The sequence below is a fragment of the Medicago truncatula genome, chromosome 2 (genome assembly GCF_003473485.1).
Source record: "Medicago truncatula cultivar Jemalong A17 chromosome 2, MtrunA17r5.0-ANR, whole genome shotgun sequence".
NCBI lineage: Eukaryota > Viridiplantae > Streptophyta > Magnoliopsida > Fabales > Fabaceae > Medicago > Medicago truncatula.
The window spans coordinates 42148918-42173526 of NC_053043.1; the positions used below are offsets into that span (position 1 = coordinate 42148918).

Genomic DNA, 24609 nt, shown 5'->3' on the forward strand with positions numbered 1-24609 from the left:
CAGAATTTTGACTGCTCAAAATCAAAATCCCTTTTCCAAAGAAATAAAATAATTCAAATCCCTGAATTGCTAAACATAAAGTTGAAATCCATAGATTTTCCATGTTGGCAGCATGGTTGGTTCATTACCTTTTCCTTCCACTGTGAAAAGGTGATATGATACTCGTTTTATGTGAATCTGTGTGCTTATACTTAGAGACATGCAAGTACTTAATAATTTTTTTTGCTTTTCATCATGCTAATGCATGTTTCAGTTCCACACTCATCTCTCTATCTTCCCCGTTAAAGTAGCTTTTCTGTCTTAGCACTTTTAGGCAAGCAGGTAATAATGTTTTATTCTCTCGAAGTTAATAAAGGACATGACCAAAAGCTGTTTATTGTCTCTCAGAATCATTCTCTTGATCGATATAATAAGGTTGTACTTGTACCACCGGAACCATTGTTAAGGATTCTAAATTATGAAAATATAAATTTTCATACAAATTTACCACTTAAAATCCTTAAGTGAAGTATGTCGTTGTTGTCTTAGAATTAGGGTATGTTTCATCGGTTGTCTCTAGTGGATCGATATTTGAAAATTGGCCAAAACACTAGCAACGACCAACACCACCTTGCAAAAATAGAAGTTCACAATGACTGATCACGGTAACCTAATTGGTGTCGGTTTGACAAAAACATTGAAAAACAAGCAGAAGTAACAAAAAAATAGTAACGATCTCTCAAAATCATATCCATTGATTAGAAGGCAAACCCTTATCTTTTACCATACAAATATCACAGTACAAATTCAAATAGTAACAAACAATCATACAACTAAACTACAAACAGAAGGCACAAACAAGCAATCACATTCACACACTTAACATGTTTCAACTTTTAATAATGAATTATTTATTGTTGAAATATCTTCATTCTTCATGATTATGCTGCTTCCTTTACTGGCTTAACAAGGTTTGATGGGAAATCAAGCAGCACAATCTTTTCAATAGCTGTTGAAAACTTTTCAGAGAACTCAACATGACTTGGATGGCTCTGAAATGCAGCAAAATCTTCTTTCTTGTTGAATGTCATCAAGAAGGCATGAGTGAAACCTTGTCTCAACACATCTAGGCTTTCAATATCCTGTCCCCTGTATAAGAAGACATACATGATTAAAAAGCTTATGATATGAATCATATGATAGTACTAAGTAGGGTTTTGTGCAAAGATTTTTTACAATGCCAAATAATCATAATCGTCACATCGTTAAAAACCGATCACTTAACTAGTAATTCTATATATGATTAGTTGTGATTTGGTGACGGTATACACTTATTTATATCGACGGTATATCAAACTTAAACTCTAGAAAAGAAATCCACAATTATGAGTCTACGACCGTGATATGTGAGCCCAAACTCAATTTTTTTGATGTCTCCGCGTTGGTAATGTGGCCGCAATCGAGGCCTATTTAACTATAAATCTCAGTAAAATCACAGATTACAACAAAACCGTGAACATGACCGCAACCTCAATCTAAAACCTTGATATTTAAGCACATGAGAACTATCTTTGTTCTACTTTGAACCCATGTTCTTGTATTTCTGTTTCTGTTATCAAATATATCAGAGTTGTAACATGATAAAAATACTATATATATGCATCTTTAAGGTTAATAAAGTGAAGAACTTAAGAATGTTTAACTAATTGTTCTTACATTTACTGAAGTATAATATTGCCTCTTGCACAATATAAAAGGTAAATGTATAAAACATACCATTCAAAGGATTTGACAAGATCAATCTCTGAGACCAATTTCTCCATCCCTTTTGTAAGCTCTTCTACTACTACACCTTCTTTGAACTTGACAATCACAAAGTGCTTGAATTCCTCCATGACTACCATTTTTTGTGAAGTAAAGCTTGCTACTAGGAGCCTAATATATAAGCACAATTTAGGGTTCAAAGGTCAAATTACCTTACTGTCTTGATCTGTCAATTGTCAGAACCCCACGACTTATTTCATTACTATGTTGGCAATAATCAATTATGTAACTTCTACACTTCAAATTTAAAGCGTGTCCAATGTCCAACATGTGTCAACGTCTAATACAATACTAATACGATGTGATTACATTTGATTTTATATTTTTACATTATTATCGATGTCGACGTGTTAGTATTGGTGTATCACAGTATCCATATTTTTGCTTCATAAGTAACCAATTAATAAAAAGTTGTAGGGGACAGCATCCACAGCTTAATCTTAGGAAAGGTACTACATCTTTTCATCTTATTGACCCACCAAGGACCAACTTCTTTATATCAAACAGTAAAAAAGTTGTCTAGTTTCATTGTCTTGTGGCACATGAAATGGAGGGTCCTTGTTTGTTTTATTTTTACCTATAGAAGTTTGAGTGTGATATTTGGCCTCATTGTGAATCAGAAAACATCATGATCATATATGGAAGAACCTTTTTTCTTCCTTCACTTGCTTTTTCCTTTGAAAGATGTGAAGAAAAGCAGTGCTTCAATTTGTGTGTGGCTGGACTTTTCTCCATGTCCTATCCATGTGCGCTGAATTATTGAACTTCAATAGTTGGATGGACATGTTATACATGTACCTATTGTAAAGAATCTTTACTTAACAACTAGGCTTGTAGTCTAAGTAACACTCTCATATTATGTGTAGTCTTATTTAGCTTTCACACACTCAGCTGATTTATTTCCCATTTCAGCAATTAACCTTTCACTATTAAAGTTGTGGAATACTAACATGGTATATGAGCCTCCTCCAAAGTTCATTAGGTCACATGCTATCAGGTTTCCGCTATCAGGTTTTTTTTTATCAGATTTCTGCTATCAGGTTTCTTTTATCAGGTCACTCATCATATATGTCCACGAACCAAACCTAATAGTGTTGATCGTAAAAGGGTGTGTTAAAGAGTCGCACATTAATTAGATAAATTTACTGAGTCTTTTATTATTTTATTTTTCAGAAACATGTTTCTAATGTTTGATTTGTAAATGTAGAGTATTGTTTCAGAAACATTTTATTTTCCTAATATTCGTTGTTATTTTAATACTTTTTGACATTATTCTTATAGTTTTAGTGAAAAAGAAAAAAAAAATACTCCTCAACATATGCATATTGTCAAAATGAGAATTTAACGGCCCACAACTTAACTTTTATGATTATGTTATGTCATAATAAATGAACAAGGTCACTTTGTAAGTAAAAAAGATCGAAGGATCAATTTAAGTTCCTTCATTATAATGATATGTTTTAAGCAAGTTCAATGTATAAACAAAAATTTAAAAGTATATATTATAGGCTACTCTAGTTGCCTATCTTGATCATCCTTAATTTTCTGTTTAAAAAAAAAAGAGTCTTAAATAGAAAATAAAGAATACATAAAATAAAGTTTATTAAGTGCGAGACTCTTCACTTCTCAAATCGATTTTATAAAGAATATTCAAGACTCAATATATTAATATAAAATATATCCCCATAAATTTATTCTATGTGTGAGCTCTCATCACTATGTTATTTGATAAAAAAATTATATAAAAACTTAATGCTTATAAAATAAAATATAACAACTTAATACAATAGCTTACAACTTGTATGGTTAAACTTATCCATGTTAAAAAGACAACTTAAATTATTTTGAACGCTCTAGTAAAATCAGTAAGGTAATCCATCTTTTTTTGACAATAGTTAGGTAATCCATCTAATCACACCAGTTACAAGAAGAAATGCTTTCCACGATTTGATTAGCTTTTTCTTTTGACTAAACGATTTGATAATTTTTCCCCAACACAAAATATGTAATTCCTTTTTTTATAATAAATATGTAATTCCCTTTTTTTATAATAAATATGTAATTCAAATACTCCCGTTTTCTCAAAGAATATTTATCTTAACATTTAAATTAATTTTCTATTCTATTTTTTTTTTCTATTCTAAATTAATTTTCTGCGTGTGGCAGAACAATGCTGAGGTTATTCCTTGTTGATGACTCAATATTAGGGATTTAGGGTATGGTGAATAGCAAAGCAAAGTAAACCGGCACCATTTATTTATGTTTCGTCAAGTAAATCTCTTATGTTTGGCTCTAAAATATAATTAAAGACCCAAATTAAGTTTTAAAATATTGAGGATTAACAATAGATAACCCTTGAACACTCAGCAATAATCTTTCACTTATGTTAGTTCTATTATTGAGGTTTGTATAATTTTTATATCTTTTTTTGTATTTTAATTTTTTTTTTTCATGTTAGGCGTGAGACGAGGGCTGGTCCTTTGAATTTGGATGTCTTGAGCAAATCATGAGATAGTGCCTCTATAATTTTTTTTAACAAAAAATACACAAGGATAAAAGAAATGAACCTGAAAGATTATTGTACATTTTCGTTTGACATTACGAAAAAAAAACACGAGTATGAAAACCTTTGAAATATGAACAAATTGACTCTAAACTAATATACCTATTTTCCTCCTCCTCCTCCAACAAGTCATTTGACTTTTTACTATTATATCCATAAAAAGATCGAATGACTATTAAATTAAAGATCATTTGATACCTACTCTTAAGAGACTACATTATATATATACACTACCGACACTTATGTTTTTGGTTGTTGTTGAATGTCAATGACTTGTGTTAACAAAATTGAGATAGAGAGATTAGAGATTGAGAACTAAAAAGATAGGATACACTTAAACTCACATAAAATAATATGACTTTCTAGTGTTAATATATAAGAGCTAAAAATCTGACTCTTAAGATGTACATATATAAAAGTAAAAAAATAAAGGCTTAAATGCTCTTTTGGTATCGCTTTGGTCTCATCATAAGTAATAAAAGATCCGTTTAGGTCCCTTAACTTTATTTAAAGTATCGGTTTGATCCTTTCTGTTAATTTAATTCAAAAAAACGTTAAGTTTAGGGACCAAACTTATACTAATTAAATAAGTTAAGGGACCAAACTAATACTAATTAAATAAGATAAGAGATCAAAATTTAACGTTTTTTTGAATTAAATTAACAGAAAGGACCAAACCGATACTTTCAATAAAGTTAAGGGACCAAAACGGACCTTTTATTACTTATGAGACCAAAACGATACTAAATAAATACTTAAAGGACCAAAAGAGCATTTAAATCAAAAATAAAATTTTAATGCCCCTAATAATATGGTACCCTAAGTTGCCGCCTCCTCAGTCCATGTTCAGGACCATCCTACGTGAGACCAACCAAAATGGCCATTGTTTAGCTAAATATATTCTTTATAGGGTTAATTAAGTTTTTAGTCCCTATAAATATTCAGAATTTTGCTTTTAGTCCCTATAAAATAAAATCACACTTTTTAGTCCTTATAAAATTTTCCATCAACATTTTTAGTCCTTATAAAATTTTTCATAAGCATTTTTAGTCCCTATAAAATTTTTCCATCAGCATTTTTAGTCCCTAAAATGCTTAAGGAAAATGTCACAGGAACTAAAAAGTGTGATTTTATTTTGTAGGGACTAAAAACAAAACTGTGAATATTTATAGGGACTAAAAACTTAATTAACCCTTCTTTATAATACATATTGCATATGAGTTGAACCACCTTAAATGATCCTTTAATTTCCTTTATTGGATATTTTAGTATTTATAGGCTATAACGATAAATTATATAACTTTGCCTAAAAACCAAGAAAGTATATACCACATATGCATTTTTACATATACAATGTTATTTTCCTTTACAAGTGCTAATAATATTTACTTTAACACTTTATTTTAAACATTTATTCTTTTATTTGGGAAACTATATATTTTTTTTGAAAGAATTTGGAAAGTATATGAATTTCATCACTTTGAATAGATAATTTCAAAATGGTAGGACATACATCAATTTTACCAAATAAGAGAATATGTCTAAAAATTGTTAAAGTGGTGTTAGTAACATTACACATGTGTGAATTGAAGTAGCAAAGAATAGGTATTTGAATTCTATAAGAAAGGGAGATTGTGATTGCATATGATTAAAATGATTGTCTCATTAAGAACAGAATGTCCAATTTTAAAATAAGTATATTTTTTTATTGGTAGATGAAATGACAATAACTATTAAAACTAACACAAATAAATGGAGAAGTTCAATATTTTTAATATATTTGCTTAAAAATTTGAAGAGACCAAATCTCTCGTAATTACATACATCATACATGGAGGGTCTGATTGTGAATAGTTTTATTTTATGAAAAGAAATGAAAGATGACGTGAAAATGGCACAAGGCACGCATCAACTGCGTTTGCCTTAACCTTTTGTTTGACGTGTAGTGTAGGTTTTGCTCCAATTACAATTTACAAGCTATAACGTTTCTGAAACTATTCAACGGAGTATTTAATATTTAATATTTTAAAAGTTTAAATTTTAACTTTTCAATACAAAAATTAACTTTTAATTTTTTAACTTGAATATAAGTAATAAGTTTTTTTTTTTTTGAAAGATAAGTAGTAAGTTAGTATGATCCTTTTTCTTCTTTCATATTTTTTAATAATTTGATGCAACATTAATATTGCGATGGACATATAAATATTGGAGTCATGCAAACTAAGGTATCTAGAGGCAGTGGCGGAGTAAAAAAAAAAGGCTTAAATGTAATTTTACCCTCCATATTTTGATTGAATCTGAATTTTACCCCTTCTATTTTAAAACTCGGAATTTTACCCCCTCTATTTTGATTGAATCGGGATTTTGCCCCCCTTATTTTAAAACTCGGAATTTTACCCCCTCTATTTTAAAATAAAGAACCAAAAAATACTAGAAAAATAAAGAAACGATTAAAAAATATTAATTTGGTAAAAAAATATAAGGAAAACAAGAAAACACAAAAAAAAAACTAAAAAATAGAAAAACAATGAAATTACAAGAAAAAAATCAATTAAGAATACATGAAAAAACTAGTTTGCACCTCTAAATATTTGCTATTTTCATGTATTTTCATACTAGTATTTTATTTTATTTTTAGAGATCATACCAGTTTTATGCATTTTTTTCTTGTATTTTTTATTCATTTTTTTTAGTATTTTTTTGGTTTTATTTTTATTTTTTCATTAAAAAACATTTAATACAAATAATTAATTATGTGGATAAAATAGGGGGAGGGGGCAAAATCCTGAAAAACATAAAATAGGGGGGTAAAATTCCAAGTTCTAAAATAGGGGAGGCAAAATCCAGAATCAATAAAAATAGAGGGGGTAAAATTCCGAGTTTTAAAATAGGAGAGGTAAAATTCAGATTCAATTAAAATAGGGGGGGTAAAATTGCATTTAAGCCAAAAAAAAATCTTGGGTGAACTGCAAAGTTTTTTCTTCTTTTTTGTTTTTTTTGAAGAATGCAAAGTTAAACTACACACCTTAGAATCTGCTTTAAAGCTATGGGTATTTATGTTATTTTACCTATAGAATTTTTTTTTTTTTTTTAAGTGGGTGGGACTTGTAATGCTATGCTACAACTTCTAAGACACTTGTTAAGGATAAAAAAATATATATTAAAAAGACTTTTTTTGGTAGTTTACTACTATACCGGAAAGTTTGATGAAGGTTTTCCGTAAAAGTTAATCACGGTTCGATCATGGCCAACCCGCAAATCAGAAATAAACATAAAGCCCACATTTTTGACATCATTGTCTTCTACTCTCTCCGCCCCAAATTATATGTCACTTTAGAAAAAATATTTGTCCCAAATTGTATGTCACTTTAGAATATCAATGAAACATTAATGTTATTTTTCCTATTATATCCTTAACTATTTATTACTCTTTCTTTTTTCAATTCTTTCATTTATCTTTCCCATATCATTTATTAAGGATAATTTTGTAAAACAACTCATAATATCTCTTTCCCACATAATATTAATTACATTTCTTAATATGTGTGAAATGCCCAAAACGTCATACAAATTAGGACGGAGGGAGTATGAAACAATCATCCTCTAGCCATTCAGATACGTTTGTGGAATCATCAAAACCAACTCCCTTTGACTAACCCAATTGTGTTTGCTATTAAGCCTTCCTGCATTTACCATATTTTCTCACACACGATGAACAAAAAACCCAAACCCCAATTTATCAAAACCCCGTGATGCTCTTCAAGAATGAGATTAGAATGTGTCTGGTAATATTTTTAACATAAACGTAATATCCTTCATAGCATGGATATGGTTAATTTTAAACTAGGATATATGCATAAACTCTTCGGAGAGAAACCCTTAGTGGTGGGTTAAGTATAATTATGTTATTTACTAACAAGGTTGTTAATACAGGGGTGTTCATATTTAAATTAAACCAATCTAAATAAAAATTGTAAACTGCATAAAACTAAATATTATTGGATGTGTTTGGATGCTATTTTGTAAAAGTCACTCTGGTTGGATATAAATCGTACACCGCATAAAACCGAGCCAAACAAAACCAAACCACATACATATATTTTAATACATATTTTCATTTTTATAAGTATGATATATTATATTAACCTTTTTTTTTTTCCTTTTTAACTCTTTTAATACTACATATTAGTTTAATTTAATCTATTTTATTACTATTTCTTATGTTTTCAAAGATAATCAATCATTGTTATTCGGTACTATTAATTTTTAATAAATCGTATGTTATATTTTATATCAAACCTATTATTTTACCATATTTTTATAATATTATGATCAATAAAAAAAAGTTACAATTTGTAGTTTGGATATCTAAAAATCAATCCAAATTTAATCGCATCAAATTTGATTTGTCCGGTAGAGACGGATGGAGGCAACGGTAGCAATGTGGTGCTCTGGAGCGGTGGCGACAAAGTCTTCGCGGTGAACAAAGGGCGCCTGCAGGAACGTTAGCACTCTAATGCTCAAGTTTGTGGAGGAAATGAGGTTGAATGTGTAAGAAATGTTTGGGAAATGAATTGTACCTTGAGGGTGACGCAGAGTCGCCTTTCGAAAGAGGAAGGAGGCGCTAACTGCTTCCGTGAAATGCGGCGCCTCATCAAGGGGCTGTTAGAGGCCACATTACTGCGTAGGATGCACGAGGGCGTGCTTGTGTTTTCTTTGTTTTAGTTTTTTTTTCTGACATCTTGTAATTTTTTAGTGGTCTCCTAGGCACACCTTGTGCTTGGGAACTGCTGATTGTTGTGGTAATATAATTTCATTTTGATTTCTTCAAAAAAAAAAAAAAAGGATGCACAAGGCGTGCTTCAGTAAGGTGTGGTGCAACAACACTAGCTTGCTCACTCAGGCGATGCACCTTGATCCAGAGGACTTCATGTCCACATGTCATCGTAGGATTGGCCTTTCTGGCCGGTCCAGAACAAAATTGGATCGGTTTTTTAAAATTAGTCATCCAAAACCAATATGAACTGCATATAATTTTATCTTTAAATCACATAAGTTTTTTCCTTTAAACTGATTCAAACTGTACCACGAACGCCCTAGTTATTAAGCATTCAAAAATCTCAAACAAAGTGGATCAATGACGATGATAGAAATTCTCATTATTATTTTCATGGTATTACATCGATTCATAGGAAAATAAATTCTTGTGATAGTCTCCAAGATAACAATGTTAACTAGATTAGTGATCTTAATGTTAACTAAATAGCAGTTCTCTTATTAATATAATCTTTTTTCGGAAGAGGTAATTACAAAGGATTTGAATTCTCTCCTTTGAAAATTATTTGAAGTTATCTTAAGTGGAATCTCAACCATCAAACATGAGGGAGAAAGTGGTAATTAATTAATTAATTTATAGAGAAAGAGCAATGCTGAGAATTTTCAATGGCAGAGATTTACAATGGAAAAAATTTGAAAGAATTTTCAATGGAGAGAATCCAAATTCAAATGCAAGAGGTGTTATCTCTTCATAGTAGTTTTTCTAGTTTGGTTTAGGAAGAGCTTCGTTTCCTTCGGAAAGGATCACTATGGAGGGATCTTTGTTATTAATGGATGGCTTTTAAGCATATTTTTTTTAATTAAAATCAATAGGATATTATTGGAGATCACACCTTTGTTGAGATGATCAAAGAGACAGTTTCGTCCAATCACTTTGTGTATTATTTCTTACAAGACCATTATGAAGCTATTGGCTCAAATATTTGGGGTATTATAGGTTCTTTAGTTGGTCCTTAGTAGAATAGCTTTGTTCTCCACATGAAGAGTCGGGATAATATTGTTATAGCTCATGAAGTTCTGCATTTTATGTGTCATAAGCATGGTAGGAATGATTAAATGGCAATAAAAAATGATATCCATAAGGCTTATGATAGACTTAGTCAGCCTTCCAAAGAGTTTGGTTTCCTTTGTTTGGCATTGCATCTCCAATCCTAAGATGAAAGTTTTATGGAAAGAGATATTGTTCTCTGAACCTACGTGATTTTAACATAATCGTTGGTAACTTGGTATGTTGCGCCAACTTTCTTGAAGCTGAAAGGCATGGCCATATAATAACAGTTACAGGTGATGGTCACGAAGGAGGCGTAAGGCGTGTTGACATCCATCTTATCTGGTTGTAACCCAAGTACGCGTTCAAGAAGGTTAAGTATTTACCATGAAGCGGTAAAGGTCCTTTTGGGCATGCAAGGTTTAGGTTTGTGAATTCCACACACATCCTCCACTTACCACTAGTTTTCTTTAACATTATTACATTTGGAGCCAGGTCGGACATTTGATTTCCATATTAAGAAGGGATTATATTTTTATTGTGTTAACTTTCCAATTTTTACAGAAAAAGGTCTTAGCAATTAGGAGTTAAGCCAAAAGATTCCCAAATAATTTATCGTGAAATTTATTAACTTGAGTCAAATCATTTGTTAATAAGAGATTATATTTAGGAACAAATCAAAGTTTGAAAAAAGCCCTATAATCACGGACATATGGAGTATAATATTTTAAGAATAGTACTAATTAGAAAACACAAATGAAAAAGTTTACATAGCCGTATTAATTAGAAGCATTAACATGTTTTTATTCAATTGCTTTATTGTTGAGTGCTGATCTTAAATGGAGTTCTCTCCCTCTTAAATTGTTTATCATTTGGTCCTGATTGCTTCAAAGAATTTAAATATTTTATAATAATGAAACAGAATTAAATCAAACAAAGCGCCCATGGCCTAATGGATAAGGCGCTTGACTTCTAATCAAGCGATTGTGGGTTCGAGTCCCACTGGGCGTGTTTTTATTTTGCTATATAAATTTTTTATAACACGTTTAATGGAACCACATTTATCTTTTTTTTTCTCTCGATATTTTTCACTATATTATCACATCTTAATATTACCTTTTCTTTTACTCCTCAAAAGAGATTCAGAAAAAGAAAATTCCTTTTTAAATTTGTTACGTATAGCTTAATGTAGTTATTAAAGTTACACTCATAAGTTGTATAGATTCAGTAAACAAAAGAAAGACTCAAGAATATAAATCATGATTATTAACCCCTATCTCAGCTAGAGCTAAAATAGATAATTTGTTTTTTACCCCTAAAAAAGATAATTGTTTTGTAGTTTTCAAAATCGTAAATACTTCATTCGTCCTTAATTATAAGACCATTTATAAAATAAAATGTTTGTCTCTAAATATAAGACAAACTACAAAATTTTAGATGCATTCATTACTTTTTTTTCTCAATTGTACACCTTATTAATACTATGAATTATCTTGGAAATCAATACTATTAAATGTATTTATACTTATAGGGAAATTTAGTATTAGTTACTCTATCCATTTCAAAATACATGTCCAATTTTTACAATATGCACTATTCATTTGACTTACTTTGATCATATTTTTTAACTAATGTATAAATATAAATATTAGCATGTAAGATGTTATTTGATTTGTCTCACCAAATATTTTGAAAGTATAAAATTTTTATAATTTTTTACTTTAGATAACTAAAGATATTAACAGTCAAAATTGTGCATTGTCATATGTGAAGTGATTGACTTGGACATGTATTTTGAAATAGAGGGAATACATACTATTTAACAAATTTATTACTCCAACAATTTTTTTTAATACTCGTAATTTTTGTAAACCACTCCTATATTAAGGGACAAAGGAAGTATCAATCAATTATTATTTTTTATCAGGTAATTTAGTGGCTAGAATTTACCTTATAAGGTGAATAAGTGGAGTGTCTGAAGTTCAAACTCCGGCTCCTACATATAATATTGCATTGTCCTAACAACTGAGCTATGCTCACGGAATAAGTATCAATCAATTTAGTTCCATAAATTTACAAAATAGCAACTTAGTCAATTAAATTAAAAGAATATCAATCATTGTAACCCTCTATCAAAATACTAGTATTTATGTAGTAAACATCTGAACCAATAAATGAAGGGTTAAATATGTTTTTGGTCCCTATAAATATGTCAACTTTTTATTTTAATCCCTATAAAAAAAAATTTAACTTTTAATCCTTCTAAAGTTTTTCATCTTCACTTTTGGTCTCTCTTTTAAAGTAAACTCATATGTAGAATTCATATTTTTAAATGAAAATTAGCAGAAAAATTTATAATATTATAAGAATCTCTCTCAAAAAAATTAGAATTTTTTAACAAAACATGAATTTTTACGGTTAAAAATTTATATTTAATTTATATTTCTTTAAAAAAATCTGAATTTTTTTGGGAGAGATTTTTACAATATTCTACACATTTCTGCATAATTTCATTAAGAAATACAAAAATTAACATAAAAATAGGGACCAAAAGTAGTGATTGAAAATTTTATAGGGACCAAAAGTTAAAGAAATTTTTTAGAGGGATTAAAATGAAAAATTTATATATTTATAAGTACAAAAACATATTTAACCCATAAATAAATGACATACATATTGAATTAAATAGTCTTTTGCTGCATACATCTCAACAAACATAGAATCTCTAAATTTGTGGTGTAAAATTTTAAAAAGGACCAACTCAATTGAAATTTTTTGCAGCCTAATTATTCTCACTTTTTATTTGTCCTTAAAATAAGACTTAAAAAAATACACATGCATTATAATGATTTTTTTGCAAAAAACAAACACTTTCTTTATCTTTGATATTAATAAATTATAAGGATAAGTATGTAAACCTGACACACATTTTAGATAGATTTATGACTTCAACATTTTGTTAACATCCGTAATTTTTGCTATATATTCTTATAATAAAACGGAGGTATATTTTTGAATTCTGCTCTTCACCCAATACAAAACATTTACGCCCTGCAGCTTTGTCTAAATTAACCATGCGTTAATTAAGTTATGCAGCGTAACTTAACTAATGCACGTTATATTTTATGCGTGGGTTAAGTCACGCTGATTTTAAACATTTCAAAAAATATGATATACGGTGCTTCCAACCATTCCAGAGAAGAAGACGACAAAGAAGAGCAGTTAAAAAGAGTGGATGATAAATGCTTGATATACGGTGCACTCTCCAACCATGAGGATAAACATTAAGCCTGAAGTTTGTGGTGTTTTCACATGTATCAATCTCTATGTCACTAAACCCACCGATTCAATTAAATTCCAAATCAAATAGTAATAACTATAATATCCAAACCCACTGGTTTTGGACTTTTATGCAAGTGGATAATTTGCTGCAAAAAGATGGAAAATGAATTTGACACCAACGTGCTGCAAAAAGATGGAAAAGGAATTTGATCCTAGCGTGAGTTAACTCACGTTGTGTGACTTAAGTTACACAGACTTTAACACGTGTGTTAGTTAACTAGCGTAGGGGTATTTTTGGAATGACTGCAGGGCGCGAACGAAATGTGTAGGGGGAAGAGCAGAATTCATATTTTATTCTGTCCATAGTGTTAAATCCATTTCACAATCAACATCATCCCAATCCAATGCACTCTTCATTGAGGGTGGTGTGATAAGCAAACCCTCAGCCATGCTATCCAAAAAACCTGGCATATTAAACAAAACCTCCTCATCATAAAACATTGCTTTAGACGCATCATCATTATTATTCATATTCTCAATATTATCACCTCCTAAAACCCTAATTTCTTGGCTCTTACATTCCACAAAGCAAGGCTTAGCAACAACACACAAATTGTTAACAAAAGAAGAAGAAGGTTGCAGGGTTGCAAATGCCTTTGCAGCTTCTCTTATATCTTCAAGTGAAGTTGATTTTGAAACTGGAAGAAGAGAAACCGAATCAGGAGAATTTGATGGAAAATTTAGGTTATTATTGGACGGTGAAGACAGATAATGACTCATAGATTCATTCTCCAAGTTCATTCTTAGATATATAGCTAATGAAGAATATAATATGGTTGTTTAATAAATAATGGGTTTTGATAAATGTTGAATATACCTGAATGTGTTGGGAGTAGTATTTATATAGATTAGTAAGTAGTTCTAGTTTTCATATGGTTGGGAAAATGAAATATATGAATGTGATGTCTAAAAAGTTAAGAGGGTGACAAAATGTCGGAGCAGGAGATGCACGTGCAACACGTGATGTATTCGAATTTTGTGGCAAGTTGGCAAAAGTGGGGATAACCTTTTTTTTTAAAAGTCTACTTTCACATATCCTGCACACAAAAAAAAATAAAAAATAAAAACAAGTCTCTTATAAATATTCAATTTGCCCTGTTTTTTTTTATTCTCTTTTCAATTTGCCCTCTTATATCATCAAAATATAAAAATAAAAAACAAACGAACAAAGGGAGTATAAGTTGGAATTTTGCCATGCCAAACATAGTCTAAGTTTCGCAAATTTACAAACCAATAATTAATTTGATGGATAGTTTTACTTTCACCGACCCGTAATATGTTTATAAAATGTACTTGTCCTAAAAAAAAATTACCTTTTCAATTTTTAAGGTCACATTAACGTATATTTGTTAATATGTTAATAAGGACAACACTAGAGTTGTTTGCAATGGAGATTGATTTTGTTTTGAGGTTAAAAGTTATCCGAACCGCAGGATAAAAAAGCATGTGGTTTGGTTTGATTCAGTTCACTTTTAAAATATAAACCAAATCAAACCAAGGTCATTCTATAAAAGTTCTCATTTGTTTGATTTGGTTGTTGTGATTTTTTGCGAAGCAATACAATTTTTTTGTTTCCAACATTAAATTCAAGTTAAAAACTACTTATTTCAACCAACGTTTCAAATTTCATCCAACATTACATTTTCATTCAATAACGTTCTCATCAACATAAAACAAATTAAAAAAATGGACCAAAAAGTAACTCTTTCCGCTAAGAAATACAAAAGACTAAGATTTTATCAATCTTTAAAAGTTCTGAGAGTTTCTACAATTTAAGATATATCGAATATAAACAAATTTGCAAAATGCAAGTGGTATCAAATTAAATCACAAGAATACATGTTTGAAATAAAAATCAAAGAATAAACTTTAACAAAAGAACAAAATTACATGTCATTTTATAAAGTTATCATTGAATTTTTATGAGTATTAAGCAGAGTTAGATAAATTTAATTAATGTTTCTCTTATGTTGCTATTAAAATGTCAAAAAAAATAAATTAACAAGAGAACAAAAACATGTCATTCTGTAAAAATTCTAATTGCATTTCTATAGGTATTCAGTAGGAGGAGAACATGTTCTATGTAAAAATCAAAAATTAATATTGTATTGACTTTGAAATAACGTTAGGTAAATATAAAATATCCTACAAATATGATAATTAAATACAAATGGAGGAGTATATTTTACCACAAAGAGAGTATAATTGAGCAAATAAATAAATACATAGTGTTATATATAGGGGGTTGGGAATTGTTCTCTCTCTGTCTCTCTTCTTTGTGAAACCCTAGTCGTTATCACTTTTCTTCTTCTTCAATGTTCAACCAGGGCCGGTCTAAGAGCCAAGCAACCCAAGCAAGGGTTTTAGGCCACAAAATTTTGAGTGAATAAAAAAGGCCTCTAAAAATTTAATTTGGTTATAAATATAGTGTATGATAGATAAACTACAGACATTTGCATAACTTAACTGATTATCAAGAAGGCCTCAGTTACTCTTGGTCTTGAATTCAAATTTTGATCTCCACACAATTGATTTTATATAAATATTATGTTAAAAAATATATACTTTTAAAGGCCATAATAAAATTTTTGCTTTAGGCCTCCTAATCTCTTAGGCCGGCCTTGCGTTCAAGAAGGGTGATTTAGGGTTAATTTTGATCCATAATAAAATTTTTGTTTTCTTTTTTTTGTTTTCAGTCTTCATTCGTTTGCTTGTTTGATTTTAATTATCATTGTTTCGTGTTAATTTCTCGTCTTTGTGCACGTGTGTTTTTTATTTATTCTGCAGTTTAATTTTCAAAATTGTAAATATCAATCTATTTAGTCGCTAAAAATTATAAAATAGCAAAATATTTATGTAGTAAACATCAATCAACCAACAAATGACATACATACTGAATTAAATAGTATCTTTTTTATATAACAAAGACGGCATAAAGTCCAAATTATATAGTATTTTGATGTATCACAACAAACATATAATCTTTAAGATTGTGGTGTAAAGTGTTAAAAAGGGCTAATCTATTGATTTTTTTTTGCAATTAGGAAAGGTAAACACATTTTCTTTTTTTATGATATTAATAAATTATAGGGGTAATATGTAAAACTAACACACATTTCAAACATATTTATTACTTCAACATTTGTTTTAACACTTGTATTTTTATATATGTTCTTATAATATTGTATTATAAATATTGTATTATATATATGTGGGAGGTGAAGTTTCAACCCCAAACATTCAATTTAAAAATAAAATAAAAAAAAACAAAACCCAAACATTCAACTTATTCGGTTTAAAAATGTGAATTTTTTAATGCTAGGTTAGTTCATAAAAAAAATATATAAAGGACGGAGGAAATATATTTATTCTGTCCATAGTGTTAAATCCATTTCACAATCAACATTATCCCAATCCAATGCACTCTTCATGGAAGGTGGTGTAATAAGCAAACCCTCAGCCATGCTATTCAAAAAACCTGGCATATTAAACAAAACCTCCTCATCAAAAAACATTGCTTTAGACTCATCATCATTATTATTCATATTCTCAATATTATCACCTCCTAAAACCCTAATTTCTTGGCTCTTACATTCCACTAAGCAAGGCTTAGTCACAACACTCAAATTGTTAACAAAAGAAGAAGAGCTTGCGGTGTTTGCAAATTCCGTTGCAGTTTCTCTTATATCTTCAGGTGAAGTTGATTTCGAAACCGGAAGAAGAGAAACTGAATCAGGGAAATTGAACATTGCTGAAGTACCATGAAGTGCTAGAACAGCTACATCATGTGCTATAGCTGCCATTTCTGGTGTAGGGTAAGTTCCTAGCCATATTCTTGATTTCTTCTTGTTTGGTTCAAGAATTTCACAAACCCATTTGTTTCCATTATTTCTTTGGCGAACTCCTTTGTAAATTGGGTGCCTTGTCTCCTTGAATTTCTTTCTTCCTCTTTTTGTTTTTTTCTTGTGTGAGTTTGGTTTTGATGGAGAATTTTGGTTATTGGATTGTGAAGACAAATAATGATTCGTAGATTCATTCTCCAAGTTCATTCTTTGATACGTTAATACATATAATGGATTTGACTAATGAATTGTTGAATATACCTGAATGTGTTGGGAGTGGTATTTATATGGAATAGTTATTCTAGTTTTCATGGGTGGAAAAATGGAATCTATGAATTTGATGTCTAAAAAGTTTGAGGGTGACAAAATGTCGGAGTTGGAGATTGCACGTGCAACACATTGATGCATTGTAATTTTGTTGCAAGTAGGAAATGGTGGGCTAGCTTCTTTATTTTCAGACCAATCGTATGTTAGATAGGCACATGATTTTTGCTCAAAAAAAAAAGATAGGCACATGATTTTTGTTGAACTTTGACCTTAATTAGTATCAAGTCTACTCTCACATATGTCTCTTATAAGTATTCAATTCGATTTGTCCTCTTTTATCTATACTATAGGTAAAGAAAATAACTCCTCTTAGGTACCGTTTGACCACGTTTTTTTTTCAGTTTAAAAGCTACTTTAAAACAAAGTTAAAATAAAGCTCTTTAAAAAAAAGCTAAAGCTGTTTGATTTCTTTTTTTTTAGTTCTAAAGTTATTTTTAAGTTAAAAGGTGTTTGACAAAATATTGTACAAAACTTTGAATTTATTATTTTTTTGGTGGTGTATGGGGTTCGAACCCGGAACCTTGCATATATTTATGCATTGTCTATAAATAAAAAAAACTTTGAATTCATTATGAATTAACATAATAAATAAAAAATGTCTAAAATATTTTTTTAAGGGAAAAAATGTTTAAAATATAAAAGATATATTTTTATAAATACTATATTTACTCAATGACGTTTATTTTATGTAACATGAATACAAATTTGTATCATCATATAAAGGACTTGTTAAATATTTGAATAGGAGAAATAATATCAAAGTAGTTTGGAAAATTAAAAACAATAATCATCTTTTTGAAGAAAAAAAAAACATAAATCATCACAAACTCAAACATTTCTACTCTCCATCAATGCAACTCCTATTTAATTTCTAACTTTATTCATGTAGCCTTCAGCTTGTACTCTTCCTAGATTATATGAACTGATTTCTTTATTTATATTGCTTTCTTCGTCACGCTCAATCATATATTCAGAGATAACATCTATAATATATATATGTGTGTGTATATAATGAGAATAATTGGTTTTTTCTTTTCCAATTATACTTTATAACAAATTTTGTTATAAATTTTTTTGTTATAAGAATACCATATTTTTAGTGTCAGTTAAAAAGATAAGAATTTATATTATATAATATTATATTTGTTACATTGCTGGTGTCATTGGAAAATATATGTTTAGTTTTTTTAATAAGAAAAAGTTATGCATAGTTTGTTACAATACAAATGTGTAAAATATATATAAGTATAATTTTTTTAGGCAACTACACTTGTACTTTTAATTAAAAAAAAATTATATGCATTACGCATTAGCAACACTAAAAAAAATTATACGCATTAGTGTAACAAAAAAAAACAGACAGACAAACATAAAGTATTACTCTAAACACGAATGTGTGTGTATATATTTCCAAGGTTGAAGAAAAGGAATAAAAATATTCGGTGTGATTCATTGACAGCGTGAATAAAATTATTTGTGATGTTGTGATAATCAAAAGATATTGAAATTAATATATAAGTGATAAAAAGATAATAAAATTCCTTAAAAAATAGATAATAAACTTAAATGGACAGTCATTAAAAAAAATTAAATGGATCGATTCAAAAAATAAAATAAAATGGAAGAAAAAAGCATATTGAAAAAATAAAATAAAATGTTGCCAGTGTGAGTTGTAGAGAGGTGCTTGTAAAATAAATTGGGGAGAAGTAGTTTTTTGAAGTAGCATTCAACAACTTTTGGTTAAAGCTCATTTCATTCAATTTTATGCATTCTAAAAAAAAGTACTTTTTTTCGAAGGTACTTTATTGATATTGTGTTTGGCCTAGCTTCTCCTTAAAAACATAGAGAAGCTGGAAAAAAGTCGGGCCAAACGGTACCTTACTTCTTTTGGATTGACTTTTTCTCTTTTAAAAAATATTCTCAATTTTCAATACAAATAACACAGGTAACAAATAGATAAAAATAAATTTAAATATTAAATTAAAAGTGTAACAAACATAGATGTTCAGATTTTTTTTCCTTTATTATTTAAAAAGTGTAACAAACTAGATGGATGTATCTATGCTTACTTTTTCATTATCCCAATTATACCCTTAAACAACAATTTTTTCTATAATAAAGATTGTTGTTGGTGTCATTAAAAATAAGAATTTAGATTATATTTTTTTGTTATATTGTTGGTTTCATTGAAATAGATAATTATGGTTAGTTTGATTTGTTATAATTTGAAAGCAAAAAACATTTATATTTTTACTTTTAATCAAAATTAAAATTTTATATGTCTATTTGGTCACCACGTGAGTCTAGGTTTTGCACCGGTTTTTTTGCTTTTGCGTTTTAATACATAGTTTGTATTTTGAGTTTTAATCAGTAGTTTAAATTTAATTTTATATTAAAGTATTTCGGTTATATCGTATCTTGAATTTTGAAATTTTTCTGTATCGGTGTCGTATTGTATATTTGAGCTTCATAGTTCGACGGACTTCCACATATTTTCAGTCTTTTTTGTTTGTTTATGATTATGTCTTTGCGAGGTGTATTTTTTATTTCTCGTCTTAATACGGTGTTTATTTGATTCAAATTGAAAGAGTAGTTTTGATCAAGTGTAAATCCAATTAATGACTTTGGTTTCATCAATGTTGCATATCTGAATGCATGGATATTTGTGAGCATATATGTATCGTGTCATTTTATGCTTTTAACATAGATGACGTGGGTTAGTTCATAAATTCATTATTTTTTTAACGACTTTGAATTAGTATTGCATCGATTTATGCTATAAATCTTAAAGAATATTATAAGTAAATGATGTGTATTAAGTGAGTGTGACATATTGTGCCACACGAAGAGAGAGAAAGAGAGTGTATTTTGATTATGGTCGTGGTCGGTTTTGGACACACCCAACCCAAAATAGAAATAGTTTACGTCAACGTTTGATCCAAGTGCTAAAAAAGGAATGAAGAATTCCGGCAATAATATTACAGCAACCAATAAAATGCACGTGTGCTTTTGACTCTTATTTACGACTACGGTCTACGAGGTAGTTATTCTGCTAAAGTTCAGTTTCGTTTGTCTAGCTGACTAGACTAGCTCCATTTCCAATTTCGACCCTTCTTGCCAAGAGTGATAGTATCAAACTTTGAATGATCAAAATAATGTTCTAATACATTTTTTATTTTCTTATTTTATTGAAGATGGAGAAAATGCTAATTTTGCTATGCTTGTCCAACGTGGTGTGATTACTAATCCAATTGACATTTTAAATTCTAAACTATCCCAATTGTTAGACTTTTAACTTTTTATCTCTTTATCTTGAGTCAGTTGAGCTATTCAATTCTAACCTCTCAAAATTAAATTGTTGCTAGTTTTGAAGAAGGAATCATGTTAGAACCTACTCTTCCATGTTGGTGCCAAACTGTAAAATTGAATTCACCGAAAATTACACACCCTCTAATTAAAAAGTTTTCAACTTTTTTTAGGGAATAATACCGGAAGCAAATACAATAACAAAAAAAAGGGCTTGTAGATTTCTTTTTAGGCGTCCTTAATGTCTTAGGCCTCTTCAAACTCCGTTTTTATCCATGATATTAATGTTATGGAGTTATTTATCGTTCGGTAAGTTTTGGAGGTTAAATACCGAATGAGTCGTTTTATATGTCAGAAACAACTAGTTGTAGTTTCATTTTAAATTATACATTCAACCTCAATTTTCTCACAAAAATTACGATTCTCTGTCAAATTTGGTGTTTTTCATCACATTCATTTCATCAAATAGGCTTAAAATTCACTCTATTTTGGTCAAATAAGAGGTAAAGCTTACTACCTTCGTTAACATTTCATTGGGTTGGAGGAACATTTGCCTCTCGTTCATTGAGGGGCCTAAAAAGAAATCTTCACGTGTTATTGCATGGCTTCATTGGGTCCACTCTTCTTGGGCTGCATCTTTGGCCCATTAATCCCATATGGCTCTTAATGTTAACTTTTCTCAACTCTCAAATTATTAAGAGATCATTTTTGTGTTCACATGTACACTTTTAATAGGCGATTTTGTAATACAGTTATACACTAAAAAATTATTGTATGTCATATTTTAAGTTTGACACCATGGTGTCAATTGATCTTGTCCCATATATCTTAATTGTCGGATGGACAAGTTATTTTTGATGTGTCAATGACATTTGGCACAACTATTTCTTTTCGATGACGAAATAGTATATTAAAGAATGGGAAAAAGGAAACATATACAACCGAGTACAAAGAAAAAATCAAGCCAAGAGATCACAATACTGATACAACAATCAAAACAAACTGGAATTTTATCCACTATGAATTTTTAGTGATGTGACAAGTGAATTATAAAAACACTTCTGAATAGAAAGAGCAATGCATGTAAATCTTTTGCAATAACTATATGTATAACAATTAATCATGTCAATCAAAACTCCTTACTATATTTTGGGTATAAAGAGAACATCTGAATACCAGATTCTACGAAGAGTCAAATGTCCTAATTACGGTGAATTCGAGAAAAACATATAAAAAAACAAATTTTATAGTTGAGTTCAAGTGTTTAATGCACACACTTTTATTAGACATTCTTTCCTAAGTCAGCAAAATACATTGAAATCACAAACTACCACATCAAATGATAAGAATTTTAGTTAACATCACACTGAACCCACAAGGTTACTTTCACTAACATATCTTAGTGAAGTGAATCTATATTTTTGCTTAGATCCTCCAGCTTCTTCATCCTTATCCTCTCACTTTCAGTCACAAGCTAATCCAAAAGTTCACATAATGCAAAGAGAGAAAAAAAAGTAATATGTTAGCTAGGAACAAAAATATATGAAATTATGATTTTACTAACATTCAATTCAATGAATAATTTCTAACCTCCACTAATTTGGTAACAAGTTGAGCCTTTTCTTTGTTTTTCTCATTGAATGCCTCAAGAGCTTCATTGTATTCTCTCTCCTGTAACCCCAAAAATATATAGTTTCACAAAAAGATTCACAAAACTTTTACATATATATATATAGGAAGGAAGATTATCATAAATTAAAGTTGCAAAAATGACATTTTACAACCAAGAAAATTGAATTAAGTAGTGTGTTCCAATTACAAAGTGAATCTCTTACCACCAAGCTAAAGTTAAAGAAAAAAGAAGCGTGTATGACAAATTTCAAATAGCAATTTTCTACTTACAAATTCAAACACAATTATTTTGAATAATCACATTAACAACTAAATAAGCATATCTTATCATATAGCCTCCTTTTGATGACATAATATATGTGACTAAGAAATTAAAGCAAATAATTAAGGTGGTCAATAGACTAAATGCTAAGCAATACTTATGTGGTTATATCAAAAGCAAAACACATTGGGATCACTTTGTCTCCTTGAACAAATCCTATGTTGTAAAGATATTATAAAAGAAAAAAAGCAAACAACAGTTAGTACTAAACAGTTGGAAAATCTAACCTTTTTCTGGCAGGTTTGACCCAATGGCTTCAACTCTTTGTTAACCATGTCTATCCTCTTTCTAACTATTGCAACATCCTTCCTCTTTGGATCTGTGAAACCCTCAATCTCCTATGCAATTTCTCAAACAAAGATTATTTATAATGGATGAAAAAATCTTGAATATAACAAATGTGAATAATTTTCTAAGAAAATACCACATTTCATTCTTTTTTTTCAAATTGCTTCTAACTAGCTTGTTTCATACAATCTTCCTTGACATAGATCAAATTTAAAGCTAGTCCTTAAATCTTGGTCAAGGTTTTAAAAAATGGTCTGCAACGGCAAATATAGCCGTGATTTCAACGTTATATTGTCACCAACATCAAATTGTGATCGCTATCGCGGAAACACAAGTTGTATTTATCCGCAATTTTCTACAATATCAAATATTAATGCGTGGCCGCGACCATGATTTTGAAACTTTGCACAAAGATTTATAAATGCATAAAAACCAAACAAACAATGGAACATTATAAACAATCTAGCTCAAATTCAGTGTTTGTTTATTGGACTTACTTCTCTTATCTCAGCCAATCGCTTTGTTTCCTTTTCGACTCGACCGAGATGAGCATGAACCTTATCTCTAACCTCCAACTTTCTTCTCTCAATTTCTTCTTCCTTTTCTCTAAACATTGCTAGAACTGATCTTGACATTTCCTCTTCCTTTTCATCTCTTCTTGGACTCTGGATGTTGTTAATCATTCCTGAATTCTTCACATGTTGCACAATCTGTAGTTGTTGTTGCTGATCATATGATCTTTTTGGTGTTGCCATTGCTGCTCCACAAATCTCAACACACTTTTTTTCTTTACCTTACTGTTCTTACCTGTTTTCTCTTTTCTTTGAAATGATAACTCTTCTTTCCTCTGCCTTAGGGTGCTTATAAAACAAAACTCGCTTTTAAGCCAAGTATGTTATTTTAATAGTATTAATCATATATATATGTTATTTTATCATAGTAAAATATATAATACCAAATATCATAGAAATATCTATTACAAAAATGAAGATTATATTACTATGTAGCAATGATATTTTAGATCAAAAATGTGTCCAGTGTCTGACACATGTTATTGTCTTTCATCACATACATGGTAACATTAAATTACTTTCAATTGCTTAAATTATTATTGATGTCTACATGACAATATTATCTTATTTGATGTTCGTGTTTGTGTCAATGTTTCATATGAAATGAAAATATTATTTAGAATTTACTTACTTCGTAGTGGTGCAGTGTAAAACAACTAATACAAACGTCCAATCATATTTTACAATATAGATATTTATGCATATATTCCCTACAACAATAATGCATTATGACATATTAGTGAATGTGATTGTATGAATGTTAAAACTCATAAGTTTATCAACATGGT

General features: G+C 29.4%; 4 protein-coding genes and 1 non-coding gene across 5 annotated transcripts; 1 reads left to right on the plus strand and 4 right to left on the minus strand.

Annotated features, from left to right (window-relative positions):
• Window positions 1–705: 705 nt before the first annotated feature.
• On the minus strand, window positions 706–1984 carry LOC25487524 (stress-response A/B barrel domain-containing protein At5g22580). The gene is made up of 2 exons (XM_013609469.2): window positions 1756–1984; window positions 706–1128 (listed from the first exon to the last, which is right to left on the minus strand). The coding sequence occupies exons 1-2, from the start codon at window positions 1881–1883 to the stop codon at window positions 921–923; spliced, it is 336 nt and encodes a 111-aa protein (XP_013464923.1). The 5' UTR covers window positions 1884–1984; the 3' UTR covers window positions 706–920.
• Window positions 1985–11128: 9144 nt separating this feature from the next.
• Window positions 11129–11201, plus strand: TRNAR-UCU (transfer RNA arginine (anticodon UCU)). The gene has a single exon. It is a non-coding gene; the product is annotated as a tRNA-Arg (tRNA).
• A 2485-nt stretch (window positions 11202–13686) lies between these two features.
• On the minus strand, window positions 13687–14298 carry LOC25487526 (dehydration-responsive element-binding protein 1F). The gene has a single exon (XM_013609470.3). It carries the CDS (start codon window positions 14271–14273, stop codon window positions 13824–13826), a length of 450 nt encoding a protein of 149 aa, XP_013464924.1. The 5' UTR covers window positions 14274–14298; the 3' UTR covers window positions 13687–13823.
• A 2599-nt stretch (window positions 14299–16897) lies between these two features.
• LOC25487527 (dehydration-responsive element-binding protein 1F) lies at window positions 16898–17581 on the minus strand. Its single transcript, XM_039831113.1, has 2 exons — window positions 17132–17581; window positions 16898–17056 (listed from the first exon to the last, which is right to left on the minus strand). The coding sequence occupies exons 1-2, from the start codon at window positions 17579–17581 to the stop codon at window positions 16898–16900; spliced, it is 609 nt and encodes a 202-aa protein (XP_039687047.1).
• Window positions 17582–22132: 4551 nt separating this feature from the next.
• On the minus strand, window positions 22133–24117 carry LOC25487528 (E3 ubiquitin-protein ligase BRE1A). The gene is made up of 4 exons (XM_013609472.3): window positions 23747–24117; window positions 23189–23299; window positions 22598–22678; window positions 22133–22481 (listed from the first exon to the last, which is right to left on the minus strand). The coding sequence occupies exons 1-4, from the start codon at window positions 24002–24004 to the stop codon at window positions 22407–22409; spliced, it is 525 nt and encodes a 174-aa protein (XP_013464926.1). The 5' UTR covers window positions 24005–24117; the 3' UTR covers window positions 22133–22406.
• Window positions 24118–24609: the final 492 nt, after the last annotated feature.